The following is a 24,699-nucleotide window of genomic DNA, read 5'->3' as shown; positions in this document are numbered from 1 at the left end:
TAATTTAGCAGTGGGAATAATTTCTGCATATTTTAAATCATAGGCTAACTTGTTTGTCATAATTTATATGTTTACTAGACAACCCAAGCTCTGTTGGATGATCCTCTCAAGAGATATTCCCTTACTTAAACAGAGACACAGAATGACCACTGGTGGGCAAAAAATAGTAGGAGTGTGAGGAACTTTTGACTTCCTACTAGCTCCCCCATTGATATTACCTTTGGGAAACTGGCAGAGAGTAAGAAATCACTGTTGTCATTTCTGAGATGACCTGGGTAACTGCCACTTTGCTGGGCAGAGAGGGGACAAAGGAAGCTATGGACCATGAAGAAAACTACACACACCCTCCTCCCCCCCCCGGTCCTAATCTAGTATGCCCCCAGGGCCTCATCCATCCAGGAGGAAGAGGACTCATCTGTTAGCCACTGGCATCCTCAGCCAGCCCTATCTCACCAGCAAGCAACCAAGTCACTTCCTTGCCCTTCCTGTGGTACCCGCTGCTGTTAAAGAGAGGTTATGTTTCAGCCTTGGTTTCAAAGCAACCAACTACAGCTCATCTATTGGGCTTTGTTGCCAGTTGATTGGACACAGGGGCCAGAGGGGGCTGGAAAGAGAGCAAGGATATAGCCTTCCCATCTTCCTATGTGCAACACAGCCTACAGGATTCTGGAAAGTGTAATTCCAAGGCACAATGGTGATAAAGAGGTCATAAATTTGCCAAATTTCAATCCCACTGGAGTATTGGAAACATTCTATAAGTTAACCCATTTTGAATCCAGATTCAAACTTGTTGCCTTATGATGCACCATTTCACCCATTCGAAAGTTACAGGCACAGGAATTTTAGTAGTATATAGGTAATGCATGGATAAAACATATTTGTAACAGCTGTGGCACATTGTTCAAATTTGAAGAACCCTGCATATACTGGTTCATCCAGATTTTGTATGAAGTGGGGATGTTTTTTGGTTTGTTTCCTTAAAAATGGTTGAATCTAAAAGGCAACTTTGGTGTGAAGATAGCAATTCAAGTGAAACATCTGGGTTCTTAATGTTCTTTGAATATGGCTTTCTTCTTACATGATGTTTTGTTATCAGACTAGGTAACATCATCAGCACTCTGGCATAGGAAAGTGGGATACAGGGTATCCTATCAGCCCTGTGTGTGTTTGGGCAGGATCTGTGACATTTTTTTTTTTCTTTGATTGGTGGCAAGCTATTGTCTGCTCCTTGTTGCGGTGATTAGATGCTAATTCCTACTTATCTTGGGAGTTGGTTAATGAGGATGTGCTCTGGGCCATCTGGCCCTTCTTTTGAACTTTTGTTGTTTTGAAAAATAAGTGGAGTTCATTTCTATATGCTTATTAATTGTGAATTTGTCAGAGTGCCAAGCTTCTAAGAATTCTCTTGCATGGAATTGAATTCACAAGAGAGGAAGGAAACAGTGACATACTACCCTTCTTAGACATACTCATAAAAGAGAAAATAATGGTAATTGTAAGTACATCATAAAGCAACCCCATTTTAATCGAGTACTCAACCACCTACAGCACAGAAAAGTTCATAACAACCCTATTCAGATTACCAAAAATAATTGTGGTAATCCAGAACTCCAGGAAGGAGAAATAGATTACCTATACAACATGTTCCAATTAAACGGATACCCTGCAATTTCATTTTTAAAAATGCCTATTCATGCAACCAACCAGAATGCTTCCTTGAAGATTACAGTTGGCTCTATGGTTTCTGTTTGTAGAGGCCAGGTCTTCTTTACCAGTCCTTTTATTAGGCCGTTTCAACTTGAGGGAGTTTCATTGTATTTTATTGTTAAATAAATCTCTTGGTCTGTGTTGCAGTTTCAAATAGGATAAAAGGGCCGTGTTTACAACTGTTTACATTGCCTCATCAATTATTTTAATTGTTTTAATGGATAGATTGATTAAAGAAAACAAGAAGCATCAGGAACTAATTTTGGACATTTGTTCAGAAAAGGACAACTTAAAGGATGAGCTGAAGAAGAGAACAGAAACTGAAAAGCAATATCTAAATATAATTAGACAGGTAAGAGTGTTATGCCGATCCAAGTTTAGTGTCCCTCAGGAAATGTGTATTTCTATATGTAGCCTTAAATTGATCTTCAGGAAATTAGATTTCAGATTATTCTTTCCACAGTCTAAGACCAATATTTTTTTTTTCCTGGTGGACTAAATTGTAATAATTTCTTTTTTCAATTGCAGAGCAGGGTTTTCAGAAAGGAAAGGAAGTGACAATTCATTTTCAAGCCTTGCTGGACCACATTTAAAACAATATTTATATGCTTTATTTTTGTCTTCCCATATTGCCTGTTAATTTTTCTTTGCTTTCCAATTGATGGTTCTGAAATTTCTGAACCCACTCCAGGCTAGTTCCTAATGGATATGCAAACTGTTCCACAACTAATTTTTTTGAAAAAAATAATGTATTACACAATAGGTTATCACTGCAGAATTTGTTATATACATATTGGCATGTTGGGTTCTTATTCTTATGTTTAATTTTTTTCTAAGGTACCGTAAATGCCGGCGTACAAGGCGACCCGGCGTATAAGACGACCCCCGTCTTTATAGCCGGGCCGCATTCCTAGAACGTTGTCTTATACGCCAGAAACTACTAGTATTTCCGGCGTATAAGACGACTCGGCATATAAGACGACCCCCGTCTTTGGCGCCGATTTCAGCGCTCGCAGAAGTCGTCTTATACGCCGGCATTTACGGTATATAATTGCAGAAATTATGACTTCTAAAGTATCTGTTTTTTAAAGCTTTTTCTTCAAGTTTTACATATTATGTAATTTACATGTACATATACCTACTGACATTTGTTTTCACTTTATAGCTGGAAGTCAGAATAGAAGATCTCCAGAAAGAAGCTAAAACAATTAAAGATAAACTTGTATCTCAGGATGCTGCTGCAAAAAACGCTATACAGCAACTGCACAAAGAGATGGCCTTTCGTACAGATCAGGTGATTAATCAGGTTATAATTTCCTAGCTTAGAATATAAGCTGTTTTATTCCAGTCACATGTTTATGTTATCTATTCTAACTTACTGGGAGCCAAGTTAATAGGAACAAGTTCCTCTCAATTTTCTGTAGGAAACTACGGTATGTATTTCATAGTCCTTCAATTCATTTTTATTTTACTTTCCTTGGAGAAGAAAACAAAAATTTGCTCTCATGTCTAAAGTAAATTTTGTAATATTTGGTATTCTAAGGCAAACAAGAAATGTGAAGAAGCCCGTCAAGAAAAGGAAACTATGGTCATGAAGTATGTTAGAGGAGAAAAAGAGTCTTTGGACCTCAGAAAGGAAAAGGAGATCCTTGAAAGAAAACTGAGAGACGCAAACAAAGATATTGAAAAGCATACTAACAAAATCAAGCAGCTTTCCCAGGAAAAAGCAAGATTGCACCAACTATTTGAAAGCAAGGTATGCTATTTGCACTGACATTTTTTTGGTAGTCACCTCGAATACCAAAAATAGGCAAACATGATAATAACCATTTAGTAAAGTGGAGAAAGGGGTTACATTAAAATGAAGCAGAGGAGAAAAGTTTCAGCATATTTATTTTATATATATCTGTGATGAACTGGATTATTTGGGGGACTCTTAAAGAAAACAATTACCATGAATGGAGGACCTTGCCTAAACACAGACTCATTCCTGTGATTGATATGGTCCCACAGAACTATTGATTATCCAGAATTCAAGCCATGGGGATATTTTTAAAGCAATCTATGGGATTAAGCTATCACCATTTGAGCCTTCCTAAACTTGCAAGATGCTGGCTTTATGTCTGTTCTTTACCTACCTGTCCATCTAGAGTACTTACCACCCACCTACCTACCTACTTACCTACCCACCTATTTGCCGTAGAGTACCTACCTACCTACCTGCCTGCCTGCCTGCCTGCCATTAAAACAATCTCGGTAGAAGAGCAGAAAAGTTCATTACAGGAACCTGCCAGCCGGATATAAAAAGAGATACCCACAATCTTCAAGCATACATTCATTATATTATATTGCTTATCTTCATTTATGCCAGGGGTTCTCAACCTTGGCAACTTTAAGACTTGTGGACTTCAACTCCCAGAATTCCTCAGCCAGCAAAGCTGGCTGAGGAATTCTGGGAGTTGAAGTCCACAAGTCTTAAAGTTGCCAAGGCTGAGAACCCCTGATTTATGCAAATAAATAATATTCGAAAATCTGAATTTCTATCTGTGTTACTTTCTCGAGTATTTTAATTTTTCTTAATTTATGGAAGGCGGAGCTAAGTCTAGTTACCTGCACAATTCTTGTGGCAGTAAGACTCTATTGTTATTTATATGTCATGTCATATAAACATCTAATTTTATTAAGGTAACTAATATTTTACAGAATTAGCACTATTTCACTATAAAACAAAGAAACAAGGAATGCTATGGTATTGTAAAGTGATAAGTTGAAAAAGGACTTACTTCATGTTTTTCAGCATAGTAAAGAATTTGCTGCCCCCAAATGGTGAAATTTGAATTATGTGCAATCTAAATTATGTTTAAAGGAATGTTTACATGTGAGGTTAAAAGTGTTGTGCTTCATGACAGAAATAAAAACCTAATTGGTCAAAAGGCTGATTTACATAAATAAAGACCCCCTTCTGCCTTTGCAATATTTTTTCAATGTAAGATTTATTTTTCTTAAAATAGAAAAAAAAGGAGTTACCACACTGGAGCTAAAATCAAGGTGAGGGGAAAAAATAACAAGTGCTTTAATAAATTCAGATGTGATACCATTAGATTTTATGTTAACATCTGTAGCTTTGACAATATTATCTGTTTTGAAAGAGGTAACAAAATTGTTTTTATTAACTATGTTCAAGCAAAGCCTAAATGGTCATCTGCAAAAATGCTTTAATTGACATTCCTGCAGTAATTAGTCACTTCTAATTCTACAATTCTTTGATTAATATTACAATATCAGTCATATCACATTGTACATTCAGGTCTTTTAAGGAATTAATATTCCATTGTCACTAGCTCAATAGATGCAGGCAAGTAGATTTCTTAAAAATCAAGAAAATCTAGGTATTTTATGCTCTGCTCTAATCCGTTATGATTATATTTTTTGTTTGCAAAATGATAAATTAAACTTTTTATTAGTCCATATAGACTCAATTAACATCAGTATTCTAAAATTATCCTTTATAAAGGAAAATGAAACCACCAGAATGTCACGAGATATAGAAAAATTAAAAGAAGAAGTCAATTCTTATGTGATCAAAGTAAAATGGGCTCAAAACAAATTAAAGGCTGAAGTGGATTTACACAAGGTCAGTATGTCTAATTTTATAAGAGACCTATAAGGGTTTTAAGATCATTTGCTTGTCTAGGAATTTCTTATCTAGATTCTTTATTTAATTTGTAAATAAAATTTAAAATTTTTAATTTGTAGGTTATTGAATGGAGACACAACTTTTTGGAAGGCTCTCAGGTCTTTATTTGGCCCTTTTAAAATAAGATATAGATACTTGAAAATAAAATAATTTTAACTCATTTAATCCTTTCCATGCATTTATTGTTATTTTTTTATCTTTGTCACTTTAAACATTCTGGGCAGGGAGATAGATAATAACAATGAAAATAAAAAAGATTCTACATGCATGGCTTTGGATTTACCATAGGTGGGAGCTTCTCATTGGGGCTCTCTGTTCCACCATGAATTGAAATAGAATGCTATCATTTTTGTGAGGATTTTAATCTACCAATGTTCTTATTTAAATTACTAGTAAGTAATTATTAAATCATTTTCTAGGAAACCAAAGATCGCCTTAAAGACGCAACAACAAAGTTAACTCAAGCCAAGGAGGAAGCTGAGCAGATACGAAAGAATTGCCAAGAAATAATAAAAACGTATCAGGTATGACCTAATTTTACTTTCATATAAATGTTTTCTTGCAATATAGAAAGGTAATTTTCTGTCTAAAACAAAAAGTAATGACCTATGATACACACATATCACGGTTTATATGGGATGATACAAAATATCATGTTATTTTAATCTAATATAGACTTGATCCCTGTGCCAAATAGTTATAACAATGTCATGTGGCATCACTAGTTCATCTTTTCTCAATATCAAATTATTTTCTTAAAATAGGCAATTTTATATACCATCTAAGACAGTGGTGGCGAACCTATGGCACGGGTGCCAGAGGCGGCACTCGGAGCCCTCTCTGTGGCACACGTGCCGTTGCCCCAGCCTCACCTCCCCCCGCGACCCTCTCCTCTCCAGCAGCCCCCCTGAAGGAGAGTCACCCCTGAGCGTGGCCCACACGGAACAGTGCAGCCAAGGACATGGCAGCCAGGCAGCGTAGACAAGACTCTGCCCTCACACCCAATCATGCACAGTTGATGCTGCAGGGCTCGGGCAGAGGGCATGACTGCCATGGCGCTGCTGGGCTGCCTGAGCAATCTGCGGCAGGCCCTGGAGGTGGTGAGTGGCCCTGTGGGCAGATGGGGTGGGGGATGGGGGCAGAGCAGGGGCGGGGCAGGGGGTGAAGCGGGGGCAGGGCCAGTTTTTCGGCACTCGGTCTCTAAAAGGTTCGCCATCACTGACCTAAGAGAAGCCCAGTTTCTGTAGTTACTCAGTTGTAGAAAGTATTGCATTCTTTAAAAAAACCCTTCATTATCTTATTTGTATTATTAGATTTAATATTAGTCAGTATTAATCAATATTAATATTCAAACTGATCTTGAGAGGAGCTAATATAATTTACATGAAAATCATGCTAACATTTCCAGGAGGGCAGACATCTTCACACAGAGAATAAACACATGTTCTTGATTGACCATCTGAAGTTGTCTCTAAACTTGCTCATTTATTGTTGGAAATACTGATTGTTCAAGGCAGCTTTACATTTAATAGATCAAGATATCTGTCATGTATTTGCATCTATTTGTCCCACTTTCAGTGCAATGTGCAAAACAAGTTCAGCCATTCCACAAAGTCCCACATGTTTAGAATGTGAGGGAGTGTTTCAGTCTCACTACTTGCTTATTTCTTGCAGGTATGGAAAGCAGCTATTTGTTTCCAAAGCTGACTTACTAAAACAAACAACTTTTAGGTTTACTGTAAATGAAAGAGAGATAAATAAATTGTGCAATGAATAGGTCTCAATGATAGATATTTTAATGTATAAATTACACCATCAAGATAGTTGAGATAATATTTATATAGGTGTAGGGTTCTGGAGAGGCATTTAAATCTGCTTCATAAGCTCATCTTCTATGTTTTTTCAACTTTAAACTGTAATGCTGTTAGGAATCTGAAGAAATTAAATCCAATGAATTGGACCTAAAACTTCGACTTACCAAAGGAGAACTGGAGAAACAATTGCAAGAGAAATCTGATCACCTAGAGGTAAAACGTATTACTTGCATCAGTTTTTACTTTTTTGTGAAAATTAAATATAGCTGCTAGATTATGACAAAAAGAGATCTGATAAAAATGACATCTAACAGGAAGAAAGCTGAAAGTCATTCCTCCAAATTAAACAGAGATATTTCTTGGGATTTTTTTTTCCCTTCCAAAGGTCCATCATGCCAAGATAAAAGAGCTTGAAGATGTGAAGCGAACATTTAAGGAAGGCATGGATGAATTGCGAACGTTAAGGACAAAGGTAAGAAAAGGGAATTGCCTTTAGCTGCAAGAAGAATGGTTATGTCAAGGATTCTTTAACTTTTCTAGAAAATGTGTACATATAGTTTATTTATTTATTTATTGAAATTATACATGTATGCATCTATGCATGATGGCCTGTTTTGTGATAGATAGATAGATAGATAGATAGATAGATAGATAGATAGATAGATAGATAGATAGATAGACAGACAGACAGATAGACAGACAGACAGACAGACAGACAGACAGACAGACAATCATGAAAAGCAAAACACTTCAGTGTAGCCAAGGTTTTTAGTGCCCTAAATTGCAGATGATCTGTGGGAGAGCAACCCCATCCAAAGTCAGAGATGGAAAGGCTCCAGAGTCAAGAGCCCTAAAATTACTGTGAAGGAGCCTTGATGCTATCAATTGGATAACCCAGGGCAGAGATGTACTGTTGAGTGGCCTCAGTGAATTGATGTTACTTAACTGTGTGCCAAGAGATGACCTAACTCAGCATCATCATTTGGATATTAAATAAAAATTAGGAGAGTAGCAAATTGAAAGGCAACCCACAAGGCAAGGGCCTAATGCAGATGTACATGTTGAATAGTTAAACCTTTAAGTGTGTTTGCTTCTGCAAATTAGGACTTGAAAGCATTTATGAAACTATGAACTCTAAAAGAAGAAACTCTAAAAGAAGGAAGAGTTAATTTTTCTATGCAAATTAAGCTATTTCTGAAATTACACTACAGCCATAAGTTCAGGTCAATGCTTAGCTTTTTTGAGCTTAAATTTAAGAATTATCATAAATGTGAGTCAAAGTCCACCTACAAAGTCAGTATTATAGCAACCCAAAACACTTAAAGAGCCACTTGGCCCCATTTCCCACCAAAAACAAAACACTGGGAGCCGCAAAACCCTTTTGATATCTAAAATGAAGATAACACTGCATATATCCTTTTTTACCTTTATTATAGGTGTGTGTGTGTTTGTGTTTGTGTGTGTGTGTGTGTGTGTGTGTATGTATGTATGTATATACATACACATACACATACACACACAGGTAAAAAAAGATATATGCAGTGTTATCTTCATTTTAGATGTCAAAAGGGTCTCTCTCTCTCTCTGTCTCTCTCTCCCTCCCTCTCTATCTGCCCTTGGTCTGCCACTCCTCTTCCCCCGCTCTCTTTCTTTCTCTCTCTCTGTTTCCTCTCTTTCTTCCTCCCTCTCTCTCTCCCTTTCTCTCTCTCTCTTTCTCCCCCCCCCTCCTATCTGCTGCTCACCTGGCAAGCTTCAAGCTGTTGTCCAACAAGCTAGGGGTAGTCAACCTTGTCTCTTTTATGACTCATGGACTTCAACTCCCAGAATTCCTGAGTCAGCCTAGCTGGGCTACTAGCTCCCTCCTGCCCTTCCTGCTTCCTGCTTCCTGCAGAGATGCAGCAAAGGGAGGAGCTCCGCCCAGTAGGCTTTTCAGCTCCTCGGAGAACACTGTGAGTGCATTCTCTTTTACACACACACACACACACACACACACAGAGAGAGAGAGAGAGAGAGAGAGAGAGAGAGAGAGAGAGAGAGAGAAGCAGGGAAGCGCAAGTGCCTCTCTCTGTCTCTGTCTCTCTCTGCAAAGGTAGAGGAGGCTGGGAGCCACAGGGGAAGGCTCAAAGAGCCGCATGCGGCTCCAGAGCCGCAGGTTGCCGACCTGTGTGCTAGGCTATTGAAAAGGTATTCTGTTTTATGAGCTATTTAATTTTATGCATTCCATATACGTAATTATCATTTATTGCTGAAGTCTAAACCTATTGTGGCAACCTTCATTTCCTGCTCTTCTGTTAAAAATGTGATTCTCCTGAACAGCAGAGTCTTCAAAATCTTAATAGAAGTTGGATAGCTTTGTGAAATATTTCAGTGTTCAAAAGCTTGACAGAATCGCCAACTGCTAATTTAGATCTAATTGTTGCTATTTGAACTTTTATCACTTCATTTTTGTTCATTTTGTTAATTCTGTAAAATCAAGGAGTGAGGAGGTAAGGGTGGAAGACTCAGTAGCCCTTTCTAAAAATGAAATTTTTAAATAAAAGTTTATGCTGTAAAGATGTAAATGCAAAATACTTCAAAATACCCAATAATATTTTCTCCAATTTGGAGGCTAAAACCACACAAAAATTCAGTTTTCCATTTCTAGAATGATCAGGTCTCATATAGCAGTCTATTTTTCCTCTTGTAAAAATGAGAAGATTCAAAGCTACAATTAATTTAGATTAATTGCAATTTATGTCTGTATTTTAATAGTTAATTAAAATAAGGGACCTTATAATTGACAATTCACATTTGGCTTATTTTGACAAATTGAGATTTATCAAGGTAACTTATTTTGTGAGATGAAAGTGAAAATTTCCAAAATAGTTCTGGGATCTCTTGGAAGAGAAAGCAACAAATGATTCTGAAAGAGAAAGTAGGCTGAATATTATCTAGCATGCCTGTTCTAACAAGATATTTTAATGCCCTGAAAAACTAATGAAACATATTATATAAAATGCTATTTAAATTTACGAATTAGCTTTGTTTATTAGGTCAAGTGTTTAGAAGATGAACGGTTGAGAACAGAAGATGAATTATCAAAATACAGAGAACTTATTAATCGACAGAAGGCTGAGATTCATAATTTGCTAGAGAAAGTGAAAACTGTAGACCAGCTGCAGGAGCAACATCAAAGGTATAAAAGTTAAATTTGTAATTCTTCGTTTTATTTTATTTTAAACAATGAAATAATTTTACATGTGGAGCCTTTTATTTGAAACATTCTGTTTGGTGCAACAAAATAATCTCCATATAATTTAAATAGTGGTTTTTAAAAATAAAATTAACTTAATTATGTACATCAAAATACCAAGCAATACTTTGTTGCTGTTTAAGACAGGTGCTCCAGATATTTCAAATTTTGAGTACCTTTTTTAATGTTTAAAATGGTCTGATTCAACCATTCTGCATGATATTTGAAGCAATTTATGTTTTGAATATGAAAGAATTGTTTTGAACTCAGACCAGGGTATTTTAAAGTCAGAATGCTATTGTTTAATACTTCTAAAAGTTTGTTGCAATGCATTGTAGGTTTGTGTTTAAATTCTTGTAATGGTTATTTCAAAATGAAGAAAGATGTTACAGTTAGGCTAATACTAAATATAAAAATGATTATATCTTTAATTATTTAGGATTTTGTTATTATATTTCTATAAACACATATGCCTTTATTTATGGCTAAGAACTCTGGCTGGTTCAGCTATTTGAAATGATATGATCTCATTTTGAAATAAGAATGATAAACATTCTCGTTTTTGTGTGTGTGTTTATCAGTTTATGATGAATCATTCTTAAAAAGTTAAAATCAGAAGAGATCTTTTGAGTAACATTTGCAAAGATAAATTTTATTCTCTCTTATAGTATATATTTTAATAAAATTGATAATTTACCATAACTTTTCTGTGTATTTCATAACAAATAAAGGCAACTATTGTTTAATTGGAGAACCACCATATAACTCACAGGTTTTATAAATGATAATTATCTGTAATGTTTCAGTGTCACTAATTTCCTTTTGGATTTGCAATATGTAACATAAGCATTTCTTGCCAATTAACACTGAAACCCATTTCCACAAAATATATTGGTGGGGTGCTTGCAGTTTGAGGCTGGTGTGTAATTGCTTCATATTAGAAGTGACTCCTGTCATTAAACACATTTTGCTTTAGAAGTTAAAACTATTTAATTGCTATGAATCACCTCATGTCCTAATTTTCTATAACCACTTCCTTAAGTAGGTAATAAATATCTTATATTTGGAACAGGCCTTCACATACCAAGATTTGGTCCAGACCAGTTTAACTGGTCTACTATTGTTTGAAACATTTTTTGTTTGTTTTTATTGTCTGTTTTAACCAAAAGAAATTAGGGTGGGATAAGGGTACTAAGGAATGTCAGGCTGCATGTACTCTGTATTGGTGACTTGTTTTCAGCTGTACATTTTGTATTTGCCCAATTGAGCTAAAGCAGAAAGAGAGCTTTGCTTGCTTGGTTTACTCTCCATGTTTTACTCTTTAAAATATACATTTGATTTAGAGATGAACAAGAAATGAACTCTTGGAAGGAAGAAGTGGATAGTCTGAACACGCTGCTTAATGACTTCCAGAAGGACATAGATGGCAGCCGGAAAAGAGAATCTGAGCTGTTGATGTTCACCGAAAAGCTAACCACGAAGAATGCCCAACTCCAGTCAGAAACCAACTCCTTACAGTTGCAGCTTGACAAGCTAACCTTCACGGAAAGAGAGTCTCAGAATCAGCTGGAACTTGTTAATCAAGCAAGAGATGAACTGGTAAATCAAAGTGCTAGTGAAATATTTCATTTTTCCTCTGTTACCACTACCTGCAATCCTGTGATTGCTGTGGGTCAAGGAGCTCTCCCAAAATTGCGTTTGGTTTCTCCTGGGCAAATTTGTTCCATTTTAAATGGTTTTCACATTAATCCTAGAGTTCAGTTTTCTCTTTACCAATAGGAATCATGTCTTGCTTGCATTTCATTTCCGTTTGTTCACGTAAAGCAATAACATAACAATAAACTTTAATTCCTTTGGGCATGTAGGGAACCATGAACTGCCAATGGAGAATAAATAGCTATCCTGCAAAATGCAACTTTTGCTTGTAGGGTTTAGGATATGCTTTATGACTTGCATATGGTAGGGCAGGGTAACCCTTGGTTTGAATCTCTTCCCATGGCAGATTATCCCTTTACATGACCTCAAGCAAGCAGCAAATATATTTTTATACTATGTAGTATTTATCGATTTTGACCAACATTGGTTTAAAAGAGTTTTATTTTATTCTGTTCTGTCGCTTAATTTAGTTTTAATGTTTTCTGTTCTATAGACCATTCCTGAACCACCCTATAAGGGTTACATTTCTACATAACAATTGTGCTTATTTTCTGCTTTCCATGATAAATCCATGTTGCTAAAAAAAAGGAACAGTCTATTGGCCTGAAACAAATTGAATAGGATGAACCAGACAAATCATTCAGCAGACCAAAAATAAACTCTTTTATTTTAAAACAAAACAAAATAGTATTTTAAATTATATGAAATACTGTGGAAAGGAAATGCTGATTATATGTCATTTTGCAGGCGAATAAATTGAAGAAGGAAGAAGAGCTCCACAGAAATAAGGTCCAGATGCTGGAGATGGAACTGGCATCTCAACAGAAATCATTTGCAGATTTGAACACCAAGGCAGAGGAATTAAAAGATGAACTCATGACGCAGAAGCGAAAGCATGCTGCAAATCTTAAAGACCTCACCAAACAACTTCAGCAAGGTTAACATTTCTCACACATTGGCTTCTGTGGTGTGTATTTGACCTAGGAATTAAAACATCAGCTTTGCATCAAAGATCTTATGTTTTGTTTCATTAGCACGAAGAAAATTGGATAACCTTGAAAATGGCAATTGTGATAAAGAAATCAGCAGCATGGGGAGTCGTTCCAGCTCATCAGGTGAGTTACTTTGCTGGGTTTGTGAAGAAACAAAGCGATGCTAATAACATATGCTACAGCTGTAAAATCTGCCATGAGAATACATTCTTCCCCAGCAGTTGCTAAAAATTTCCTACAGATTATGTCGGACTTGAGTATGTACATGTTGAATTTTCTTATGAGGCTTTTCTCTGAAAGCATAACGATTCTGTGGTCTTCCAGGTCCAGAACAATTTCACATTAACCTCTCATGGGATAAACTTACAAAAATAGTGTACCATATAGCTATAAGAATGTATTCACAAATGCCTATACTTTGTTCAAGGTCAAGGAAATAAGTGCAAATAATTTCAAAATTGCTTGTGTATATAACATGTATGAAGTTCATAGTAAGTTTGTTTCTATACTTGACTCACCTATATATTGTTGTGATTAATTTTCTAAGCGTAGCTAATTTTCAGCTAACAAAAGCTGTATTATGCCAGCTTCCCTGTTCTTTCATTCCTAAGATCACCTATTACTTTATATGCAATTGCTGATACAGCATTGCTGATATTTTAAGGGTAGCACAAACTGACTCTGCTATATTTGCAGTCCTTTAAGAATACCATCTTCATTTATCTTTAGGCAATTTCATGCCCAAGCAATTTCTGGATGTCATAAGATTCTTTTCTTTTTTCTTTTTTTGCTGACATTTAATTTCTTTTGTTTCTTTTTGTCGTTCTGCCTAAGAGTCCCACAAAAAAAATGAGAGCCGTATGTTCTTTATTGCGAAATGAACACACAAACAGAACAAATGGAGTCAGGGAGGTCTTTGAAAAATGGCTTGGTTTGTGAATTCTGCATGAACTGCAGTTGTAGTTCTATGGTGGAATGCCTAAGTAATCCTTGAAGATTTTGACCTACCATCTCTAATTGTTTTTTTTTTAATCTTTAGAGATGCCTCTGAATGGGTTTTTGGTGATTTAAAAGTGCTGTCTGAAAAGCTGGAGATACACAAATGAAGACTCAATTTATAGATTACCTGTTGATTCTGTTGCTTTAAAATTTATTATTTCTATAGTACTTTCAAGCTGAAGATAATATATTAGTTCTTGGTGTAGAACTTTCCAAGAATCTATGTGATCTTAACAGTATCAAACATTAATCACGAAGTTCAAAGTGTTTATGGCTGCCACTTTCCAACTCTTTTGTTTATTTTTTCTTACCAAAAAATTAATTCCATTTAAAGAAATGTGACTTTCATGAATGTTATTAGTTTCTGAACAGAGACAAAACTTTTCCTGGACCTAATTCTGAAGATACACACTTGGGAGAAAGAATCAAAGGGATGGGGGAAAGAGAGAGATTTTTCTTAGAACTGGACAATCCAATTAAGATGTACTTGGTTTGGCAGGGTCTCTTAATGCTCGGAGCAGCAATGAAGATCGTTCACCAGAAAACACTGGCTCTTCAGTAGTTGTCGATCATTTTCCTGAGGTGGACAAAACTATCTTGATTGAGCGGATAGTAAGACTGCAGAAAGCACATGCTCGAAAAAACGAGAAGATGGAGTTCATGGAAGATCATATCAAACAGCTAGTGGAAGAAATCCGGAAAAAAACCAAGTATGTCCTCTCATTAGCTAGGAAAAGAAAAAAACATAGTAAAACTGTAGAATTGTCCATAGCACATTTGTAAAGTAAAAGTTCAAGTAGTGGTAGCCTTTTCCAAATAGCCCCAGGCATTTCACTGTTTATTGAATAAAGGAAAAAGACATGTATTCAATAAAAGGGGAAATTTCCATTTCTCAACTTTATATACAAATTCAGTAAAAAGTAATAAACAGAACTTGCTCTGAAATTACATGAAGATAGCAATGATGATTACCCCATAGAAATATAATATTTATGTTTTGATGTATACAATATAGTCAGTATAAAAAGGTGAGTAGTTGATTCCGAAAATACTCCACCATAAACTGAATCAAAAGTAATTACTTGCTAGAAAGTCATTAGCTTAAATGTATTCCTGCACTGTTCTTTCACTGGCTTATTTTAGAGATGAAACTCTTCAGGTTTGTATAAAAATATTTGTGTTAACTACTGCCATTCAATACTCTGAAGTAATTATGTGGCTGCCCATAATTGCAATGAAATGTTTAATGTACACTCTGGCAGAATATATAATTACAGTTCTCCAGCTTTGTAACTGCTAATTGAAACCTATATGGTACAAAGATCTGATCCTTAAAACAATATCCAATGTAAAGTTTCTAAGAATTTACAAAATTAGCTCCATGGTGATATTTTGTCATTTTCAAATAGAACAATGAACTAGCTCTTGTCATCTGGAGCAACTAAATGATTTTTTGTAGATTTGATCACATAAGACATTTGATCACATATCATAAATGGTAACCCTGGGAGTATAACTTAGGCATGAACTTATTCCTTATTTTTTTACTTTTTTGATGGAAAAGATACCATTTTTTTAGAGTTTCGCGTAAAAGGAGTTCTTTTCTTGCCATTTACTAACTAGGATATACATAAAAAGTTATTTTTAGTTATTGGAATTTACATCTACTGTATATCAAGTGTGAAGATCCAAAGAATTGCAGATTTTCTTCAATTGCATAATGATGGTCTAGTCCAAGTTCGGAAAGAAGAAATGACCCAAGAAATAGTTGAGCAGGGGTAATTTGAATATACAACATTGCTGTACAAAGAAAAGGGAAATGAATGATATTATGGCAGTTCACATATTACACTTTAACATATATCCTATATCCAGAAAGCTTTCTGATAATCATTTGGCATATTGGATTGTGCAGCCTGTCCAAAAGTCACTTCCATGTGGTGCAGAACTTGACTGTAAGGTTCAGTGACTAGGTTCTTGCATTGCCCTGAGCCACCTTACTGTAGTTTCCTTTGATTTGGCTTAGCACTATCCGCAAACCCATTCTGTGTGGTTTGTAAGCCATACATCACGAAGTATGCCATTGTGACCTGTTAAACATATCCTTGTTTCTCATTTAGGCTAGAGAGTTGCAATTCCATAAGTATGTATATGGAATTCCAGAGGAGCAGCTCCTTGTCTTTAATCAGCAGTGGATGCACAGAAATAAAAAGCAGCCTGGCCCATTCTTCCAGAATTACAATACAGGACTCCCCATTCTTGACATTTTCGAGAGTCACGCTCTGGGTCAAGTGTTAATAAATGGATTTTCTTAGTTAAGGTGTAAGACTGATGCAAATGAATCAGAACTTTCCCACTAGGCCCAGTCAGGCCAAACTTTTCTATGACACTGTCTTATTCTACTTTTTTTTTTTTTTTTTGCAGAATAATCCAGAGTTACATTTTGCGGGAAGAAGCTGGTACACTTTCATCTGAAGCATCAGATTTCAATAAAGTACATTTAAGTCGGCGTGGTGGAATCATGGCCTCTCTCTATACATCACACCCGGCAGACAGTGGACTCACATTGGAACTCTCTCTGGAGATAAATAGGAAACTTCAGGCAGTCCTGGAAGATACCTTATTGAAAAATATTACCCTAAAGGTGATCATTAAAATAACACCCCACAATACATTTTATAAAATATTGTAAACCATTTCAGGGCAGCTTTAAAAATTGCAGAGTAGTGAAGAATACTATAGCGACTGAGCAGCAAAATGAACTGTGCATTTGAACAGCAATTTCCATTAAGAAAAAAGACTAAAGCTACAGTAAAAGAAATCTGATTATAATTAGGCTTTCTACTCTAAATACACTGGGGAGTAGTTTTCAGAACAGTTAGGGGAGTGTTTTTAAATTTGGGTATAATCTTGTTTTAAGCAAAATAAAATAAATATATAATTAAATTATTGTATGACATGTTTAACAAAAGAACCAGTCATCATTAAACCCAGATGTGTCTTTGGGGGGGGGGGCGGGCACAGGTAAGATGGGAATTGGCCTTCAGGAACAGAAGGACTCTTATCGGAGAAAGAGGATTTTCTGTTGTGGAGACTTTAACTGTAAATGTGAAAAACGCTGCATTTGTAATTTGCCCATTATTCCTGCTGATAACAGGTATTCTAAGGCAATGTTGCCCTTGAACCACTGGCCAAAAACTTCTCTGTTCATGTGTAATGCCCATAGCAATGTCAGCAAGCTTGGGCAATTGTACTCCTGTTAGAACTAAGAGAAAGTTTTTAAAAGCATAAAGAGAGCAAGGACAAAACTAGGCTATTTCCTTAATCAGCCATTCAGATAGTACAAATTAGATTTCATCACCTCTATCCCTTTTAGGACTAATCTGCACTTAAATGAATCTTTTCATGTCTATTTCAAAGCCTGGCTCGAAAATGAAAATTTCTCGATATATTTTTAAAGTTTTCAGAGCCCAGTTCTTATTTATTATTTTAATGATTTATGTGGTATTTTAATTGTATAACTGTAAGCCTTCTAGGGTTTCCTTGGCAAGGTGGTGATATAGAAGACTAATAATAATAATAATAAAAAAATGTCAGTACTGAGGAGATGAGTGCTTTAGCTTAAAAGGTTATGGCCCCAGCTATTATATTTCTTACTTTATAACTAATTGAAATTGGTTTATAACTAATTGAAATATGTATCAGAATCCCACTCATTAATTCCAAAGGAACATATGAAAAGGTATTTCCGATTGATGCTGAACCTTTTCATATAAGTCTTTATATGAATTAAGTAAGAACCTTGATTTGACTACAAAACTCAAATAAATTAAATCAGTTTTAACCAGTTTTTCTTTTGCTTGATGTTGCCATTTTAAATTTGCTTTTTAGAGTATATTTTATAGTACTGTTAAGGTGACTGAACAATTTTATTTTGTTGGTGATGATGAAAAAAACATTTAAATAGGAGAGTGCATCTTTTTAAAAAAGGAATGTTTAAATAATAAAGATTGAATTCTTGAATCAGAAATATGGAACAAATTTCTCATCTATTTTTTAATTGTTCTTGATCAGCTTGTTCCAAATTCAAATGTGCTTTAACTGGGTGTTGAATTTGGATTTGTTTAAAGTCTTGGAATATTTACAGGCTTTGTTTAAAAAACAATAACAATGTCCTATTGTGACTCAGTTTTATAAATTAAACAAATTTGATTGAACACTTTAATATCACTGTGAAGCTTGTGGAACATTTCAGATTTTTTCCACAATTTTTTTTTTGCAATGCTGAAATATAACTGTAATTCATCATAAAAATAAATAATGTACTGGCTGAATTTGCAATTTCCAAAATAAGGCAGTTTTGCATTGATTAAAAATACATAACTAAATGAATGCATCTTGTATCTTATGAATATGTGCTGGTTCAGATAATATGTTTGAATAAATTCTGAATGTGTAGGTAGCTCTATGTGAATTTAAATATTGGATGTTCTGCTAACAATTATTTTGTCTCTTTTTTTCTTCAAAGGAAAATCTGCAAACTCTTGGAACTGAAATAGAACGGTTAATTAAGCAGCAACATGAATTAGAGCAGAGGCTTACACAGACATAACTGAGACCAAGATCAGAAAAGTAGATGTTCCAACTTTGATGATTATATAAAATTGGATGGCCAGCTATGTGTTGTCAGTCCAACAAAGTTTTAACAAAACAAAGTTGATTGGGAATAACTTTGACCAGATCCAAGTGTCTGGTTTGTTTAAATGGAATGGAGACTTTGAACTTTTCTGAACCTACTTCTATCCATCACTGAAATTAGTCATATCAACACTTACAGCTTCTTCTGTTAGAGAGAATGCAACCACTCTGCTTTGTGCAATTAAAGAAGCAACTTTTAAAAATGGACTGCTGTATAAGACTGGTGCATTTGTTGTTGATGTTTTTTTGCAGAAGGTAGATGAGAAAAAAGAATGGCTGTTGCATGTATATTAACCCCAGTGCCTTCTAAGGCATACACTTTTTTCTTCAAATATACATGCGTTCTTGGATATATTTAGATTTGTTATTTATAACATGCATTGGGAAAGGGCTTCATAGTACACATTCTTTCAATATACAGTTGAAAAATATGTCAGGTATTTTAGCAACTTGACCAAAAACATTTTTTAAAATCCCTCGAGTCCTCAAATGTGAATAGTGTCTTTTTTGTTTTTTAAAAAAACCACCTTTTTAAAAAAAAGAACATTGGAAAACTCTGTAGTGTATAGACATAAGAGGTTAAAACCGATTTTGTATATATGGGAAAATAAAATATAGAATCATAAAGCCTTCACATCTTGAGGATTGACTGTGTTCATTAAAATGGAAATAATAGACATGGTAATTATTGCACATAAGCACAAGTGATGTTACATATATCTGTGCAAGTGGCTGATAACATACCATATTGATAGGAAAGAAAGGAGAATATACCCAGATACTGAAGATACTGAGATCACCTACATAACTATTTAATAATATTAGTCTAATTGTACAAATAATGACAATTGTTCTTTATCTTCATCTATATAGCTTTGGTTGGAATAACAACTACAGAATTCATAATGCCCATGTTGGTTGGTTATTCTGTGAGGCTTTTTTTAAAGGTTATATTTATATTCTGCCTGTTTACCCAGTTTTGCATAGCACCCAAAGGCAGCTCATCCTGGCACACTTGAGAGAAGATTGCCAGTGGGATGCAATGGAAGAATAATGGGAGAATGAATAAAGTATCATGGCTTAAAACTGGAGATGAGAGCAATTATTGCAGTACTAAGTGTAAAGCATTAAATATAATTAAGGCTATGAATAATGTTGGTAGAGAAAATCAAGGATATTATGATGATAAAAACATCTTCCATTCTTCTCCCACAACTTGGGACCGTTCGTGCAGTTGGCTAAGAATAAGATGAGTTGTAGTGAATGACGTCTGCATTAACCTTGCAGAAGAGAAAGTGAGCTGATACAAGCTTTATTGCTTTGACAAGCACTAGCATGTGTGTATCTATGCTTCCAAGGTGCGACAGGTTGAAGCTCAAACACTCTTTTGTTCTTTCTCAATGGCCAAAGGGAAGCAATAGATTTTTAGGTATATTAAGCAAATACCTAGCCTTCCTCTTTTTATCCCTGCTGCGCTTTTAGGAAGACAGCACTTTAAATTAATCCATTGTTCGAACATTTTTTCCCCTTTTGCTTGGTTAAAACTAGTTTCTGTCCAAAAATGTACTATTACCAAACACTTGAATCTCGTGTGATTACATTTAAAATAAGATAATCAGAAAGTTAATCAAAAGTTTTTCATTTTATCAATAAAATAATCTTTCCTGTGATCCGTTCTATTTTATTTCCTCTTGCCTATATATGAGAGGGAGATAGCAACCGTTTTGAGTTGCAGTATTCCTTGTGATTGTTTATTCCAAAGTACAAAACTCTTTTAGCACTGTTTACATAGTTGCATGTGATGACTCTATTCCTTTTCTCAAGTACAGAGATTTTAAGACATGCTTTGGGGAAAACAATAACAACCAGTATCCAAGGTTAAACAAATTTCTTGTATAAACGTGTACATAGTTCTAGAGTTTGTATTTTTCTAAAAGTTGGGCTTTTCATATTTTTCCAAAAATACAACACATGTATAGCTGCAACATTACAACAAGCAAAGATGCTTGTCTTCTGATTCTTAATGTTTAATTGTACATTATATCTAGGGTTGTGGATATTGCTGTACAGAATAATTTTTAGATTACAATCCTGTGTTTTCTTGCTGAGGAAATAACATCTGTTCAATACAACTGAACTTATTGCTGGGTATTTTTCTGCATACTGTTTTTACTTCATGTTTAACAAATTAGGACTAAAATAATAAAAGAAAATGCCCTCAACCTTTTTAATGCCGCGACCCCCAACCGGTCGTAAGTCGAGGACTACTCAACCGGTCGTAAGTCGAGGACTACTCAACTGGTGCAGCACCGTTTGCAGAATGGGACTTTTGGCGGGCTCAGCAGAGCAGAAACAGCCTGGACAATTCCTATTGGCTTTTGAAAGCCAATAGAATTAGACTCTATTCAAGAGAGTCTATTCTATTGGCTTTCAAAAGCCAATAGAATAAAAGGGAGTAGCACAGCTAAGGAAAAGGGGAAAAAAATGGCACACTTGTGTTGTTTGGCGACCCCCGTGAAATGGTCGTTCGACCCCAAATGGAGTCCCGACCCACAGGTTGAGAACCACTGGCCTAGTTAATCACAAAATACTGAGTTTAAGGACTGAAATTGCATGTCAAAGTATTTGCAAAAGCAGAGTTTCTCACATGTGTATGACAGAACTATATTCATTTTCAGACCAGTATATTGCTGACCTTCAAAACTTTAGCCTATGAACTAGGACCATGTTTGTAATTATACTGATGAATGTTTAAATTGCATTCAAACTATATTATTCTTGAATAATATAGATGTTTGAAGATAAACCTTGTTTGAGTATGAAAAGGATTACTTTGTGAAATGCAAAATGTACTGCAGTAACGGTCAATCCAAATAAATTAGCTTTTCTAAAAACGCAGTTAGAAATAAGCCTGACATATCCTCAGCATGAGCATGGTTATCTTCTAAATGTTAGAAATGTATCTTAATATACACGTTGCATCAGATCACCTTTGTCTTGGCTTAGTAAGCCTTGTATTTATACACTCACCTAACCCATTTCAAAATGTGTATCAAATACCTTTTTGGTTAGCACCTAAGCCAAAGAATACGCAAGCAAGCTGAAAGCAGGGAAATTTTTTTCCTTAAACCTAATGCCATCTTTTCTTTACCTTTTCTTTTCAAAATTTCCTTTGGCTTTCTTTCCCATCTCTTTTCTCCCAGAAACTTGCTGTCATTCAGTTTCCAGGTTTTATCACAATGGTAAAAAATATTGATAACTATGTTCTTGAGGGTTTATTTTGAAGACGTTTATAGGATCATGAAATCTAATCAATCTTATGCTTTAGAAGCCTGGTTGATTTCATCTTCAGAAATAATCCTCTTTCTTCAAACATATTTTTGCTAGATTAAGATCAAAGGACTTAATTAGGGAGGTTTAATGAAAACAAAGTTTTCTCTGGATGTTGAATCTGCTACAATGACAGGGTTTTTTTATGACTGTATTTGCTTTGAATCGTGAACAAGTGTCAAGTTTGAATTGATCTTCCAGGCTAGTATATTAAAGCCAAATTCCCCTTGAATGAAGCTCAATTTTTGGTAATTTCTATGGACATGTCTGTTTTATTGGCAATAATATGAATTTGCTATTACTTCTTTCTGGGATTTTAAAAATGTATTAATTTTCCATTCTAAATTAGTATTTTCTCATTGTCTCCCATCCAAGAACAATGCCACTGATATTTAGTTTTTAGATTATTCATTGCAGTAGAAATTAAAAAAAACTGCTCATATTTATTTATTTATTTATTTATTTATGAGACTTATATACCGCTTTAAGTGCAAGCACTCTCTAAACGGTGTACACCAATAAGCAATGTATATATGTATTTACATTGCCCCCAATAATCTGGGTCCTCATTTTACCTACCCCGGAAGGATGGAAGGCTGAGTCAACCTTGAGCCGGTGAGATTTGAACCTGCTGACCTGCTGAACACAGTCAACTAAAGTGGCCTGCAGTACTGCACTCTAACTGCTGTGCCACCTCGGCTCATGGCTAGGACAAACAATTTGTTAATGCTATTAGCAGTATTAAATAAGTAAACTAAAGTGACTTTCTTTATATTCTTTATATTCAGGATGATTAGACACTCATGGATCGATGCAGCAAACCTTTGAAACAACAATAACTAAGTTGAAGAGAGTTTAATTATTAATATCTAATGATCTGCTTTTTACTAATGTTTATTTTTAACTATTTTAGCTCACGGAATGAGAAAAATAAACAAGCAGTATGAAAACTAGATAGCAATGGGAAAAAAGAAAGTTTGGAAATTACTCAGGCAATCTTTGGCTATTCTAAGCTTGGCCAGTTTTAATAATAATAATAATAATAGTAATAATAATAATAAAGTTGGAAGGGACCTTGGAGGTCATTTAGTCCAACCCCCTGCTCAGGTAGGAAGCCCTATACCATTTCATACAAATGGCTGTCCAATCTCTTCTTAAGAACTTCCAGTGTTGGAGCATTCACCGCTTCTGGAGGCAGGTTATTCCACTGGTTAATTGTTCTAACTGTCAGGAAGTTTCTCTTTAGTTCTAGGTTGCTTCTCTTCTTGATTAGTTTCCATCCGTTGCTTCTTATCCTGCTTTCAGGAGCCTTGGAAAATAGCTTGACTCCCTCTTTGTGGCAGCCCTGAGATATTGGAATACTGCTATCATGTCCTCCCTCGTCCTTCTCTTCATTAAACTAGACATACCCAATTCCAGCAGCCTTTCCTTATATGCTTTAGCCTCCAGTCCCCTAATCATCTTTGTTGCTCTTCTCTGTACTCTTTCTAAAGTCTCAACATCTTTTTTACATTGTGGTGACCAAAACTGGATGCAGTATTCCAAGTGTGGCCTTACCAAGGCATTGTAAAGTGGTATTAATACTTCACGTGATCTTGATTCTATCCCTCTGTTAATGCAGCCCAGCACTGTGTTGGCCTTTTTGGCAGCTGCAGCACACTGCTGGCTTATATTTAAGTGATTGTCCACTAGGACTCCGAGGTCCCTCTCATAGTTACTACTATTGAGCAAGGTACCCCTTATACTATACCTATACATTTGGTTTTTCTTGCCTAAATGTAGAACCTTACTTTTTTCACCATTGAATTTCATTTTGTTAGATAGTGCCCAGTGTTCAAGTCTGTCCAGATCCTCCTGTATCCTAAGCCTGTCTTCTGGAGTGTTGGCTATTCCTGCCATCTTGGTGTAGTCTGCAAATTTGATGATTTCTCCATCTATCCCCTCATCCAAATCGTTGATGAAGTTATTCTGGGCCCAGAACAGAGCCTGGGGCACCCCAGTACACACTTCCCTCCATGTATATGCGGTTCCATTGAAGACCACACGCTGAGTATGGCCGGTCAGTCAGCTACGGATCCATCTGATAGTGATTCTGTCTAACCCATATTTTTCTATCTTATCAAGTAGTAGGTTGTGATCTACTTTATCAAATGCCTTACTTAAGTCCAAGTAAATTATATCCACAGCATTCCTCTGATCCACTAATTTTGTCACTTGGTCAAAGAATGCAATAAGATTTGTCTGGCATGATCTGTTTTTGACAAAGCCATGCTGGCTTTTAGTAATGACTTTGTTTGCCTCTAGGTGTTCGCTGATTCGTTGTTTGATTATCTTTTCCAGAATCTTCCCAAGTATTGAGATCAGGCTGATAGGTCTGTAATTTCCTGGGTCCATTTTTTTTCCTTTTTTGAAGATGGGAACTACATCAGCTCTTTTCCAGTCCTCCGTAGTTCCCCAGTGCTCCAGGATCTTTGAAAAATATAGTTCAATGGTTCTGAGATCACATCTGCCAGTTCCTCGAGAACCCTGGGGTATAATCCATCTGGTCCTGGTGATTTGAATTCGTCTAGGCTG

The 24,699-nt window shown here is 35.6% G+C and overlaps 1 protein-coding gene across 1 annotated transcript in view; it reads left to right on the top strand.

Annotated features, from left to right (window-relative positions):
• The window catches only part of CCDC186 (coiled-coil domain containing 186), a 36,797-nt gene extending 16,332 nt beyond the window's left edge, over positions 1-20,465 (top strand). The window contains exons 3-16 of the mRNA XM_039352720.1: positions 1,933-2,059; positions 2,873-3,001; positions 3,251-3,463; positions 5,222-5,341; positions 5,824-5,928; positions 7,333-7,431; positions 7,604-7,690; positions 10,251-10,393; positions 11,794-12,049; positions 12,854-13,043; positions 13,141-13,221; positions 14,597-14,807; positions 16,522-16,741; positions 18,626-20,465. Of these exons, the coding sequence (XP_039208654.1) occupies positions 1,933-2,059; positions 2,873-3,001; positions 3,251-3,463; positions 5,222-5,341; positions 5,824-5,928; positions 7,333-7,431; positions 7,604-7,690; positions 10,251-10,393; positions 11,794-12,049; positions 12,854-13,043; positions 13,141-13,221; positions 14,597-14,807; positions 16,522-16,741; positions 18,626-18,709 (2,065 nt within the window). The 3' untranslated portion in view covers positions 18,710-20,465. The remainder of the gene's footprint in view (positions 1-1,932; positions 2,060-2,872; positions 3,002-3,250; positions 3,464-5,221; positions 5,342-5,823; positions 5,929-7,332; positions 7,432-7,603; positions 7,691-10,250; positions 10,394-11,793; positions 12,050-12,853; positions 13,044-13,140; positions 13,222-14,596; positions 14,808-16,521; positions 16,742-18,625) is intronic.
• Positions 20,466-24,699: the final 4,234 nt, after the last annotated feature.

This window comes from Crotalus tigris, unplaced genomic scaffold (genome assembly GCF_016545835.1).
Source record: "Crotalus tigris isolate CLP2741 ecotype Arizona unplaced genomic scaffold, ASM1654583v1 scf7180000018468.2839379, whole genome shotgun sequence".
NCBI lineage: Eukaryota > Metazoa > Chordata > Lepidosauria > Squamata > Viperidae > Crotalus > Crotalus tigris.
Note: the sequence above shows the minus strand (reverse complement) of the source record. Positions and strands in the feature narration are given on the sequence as shown.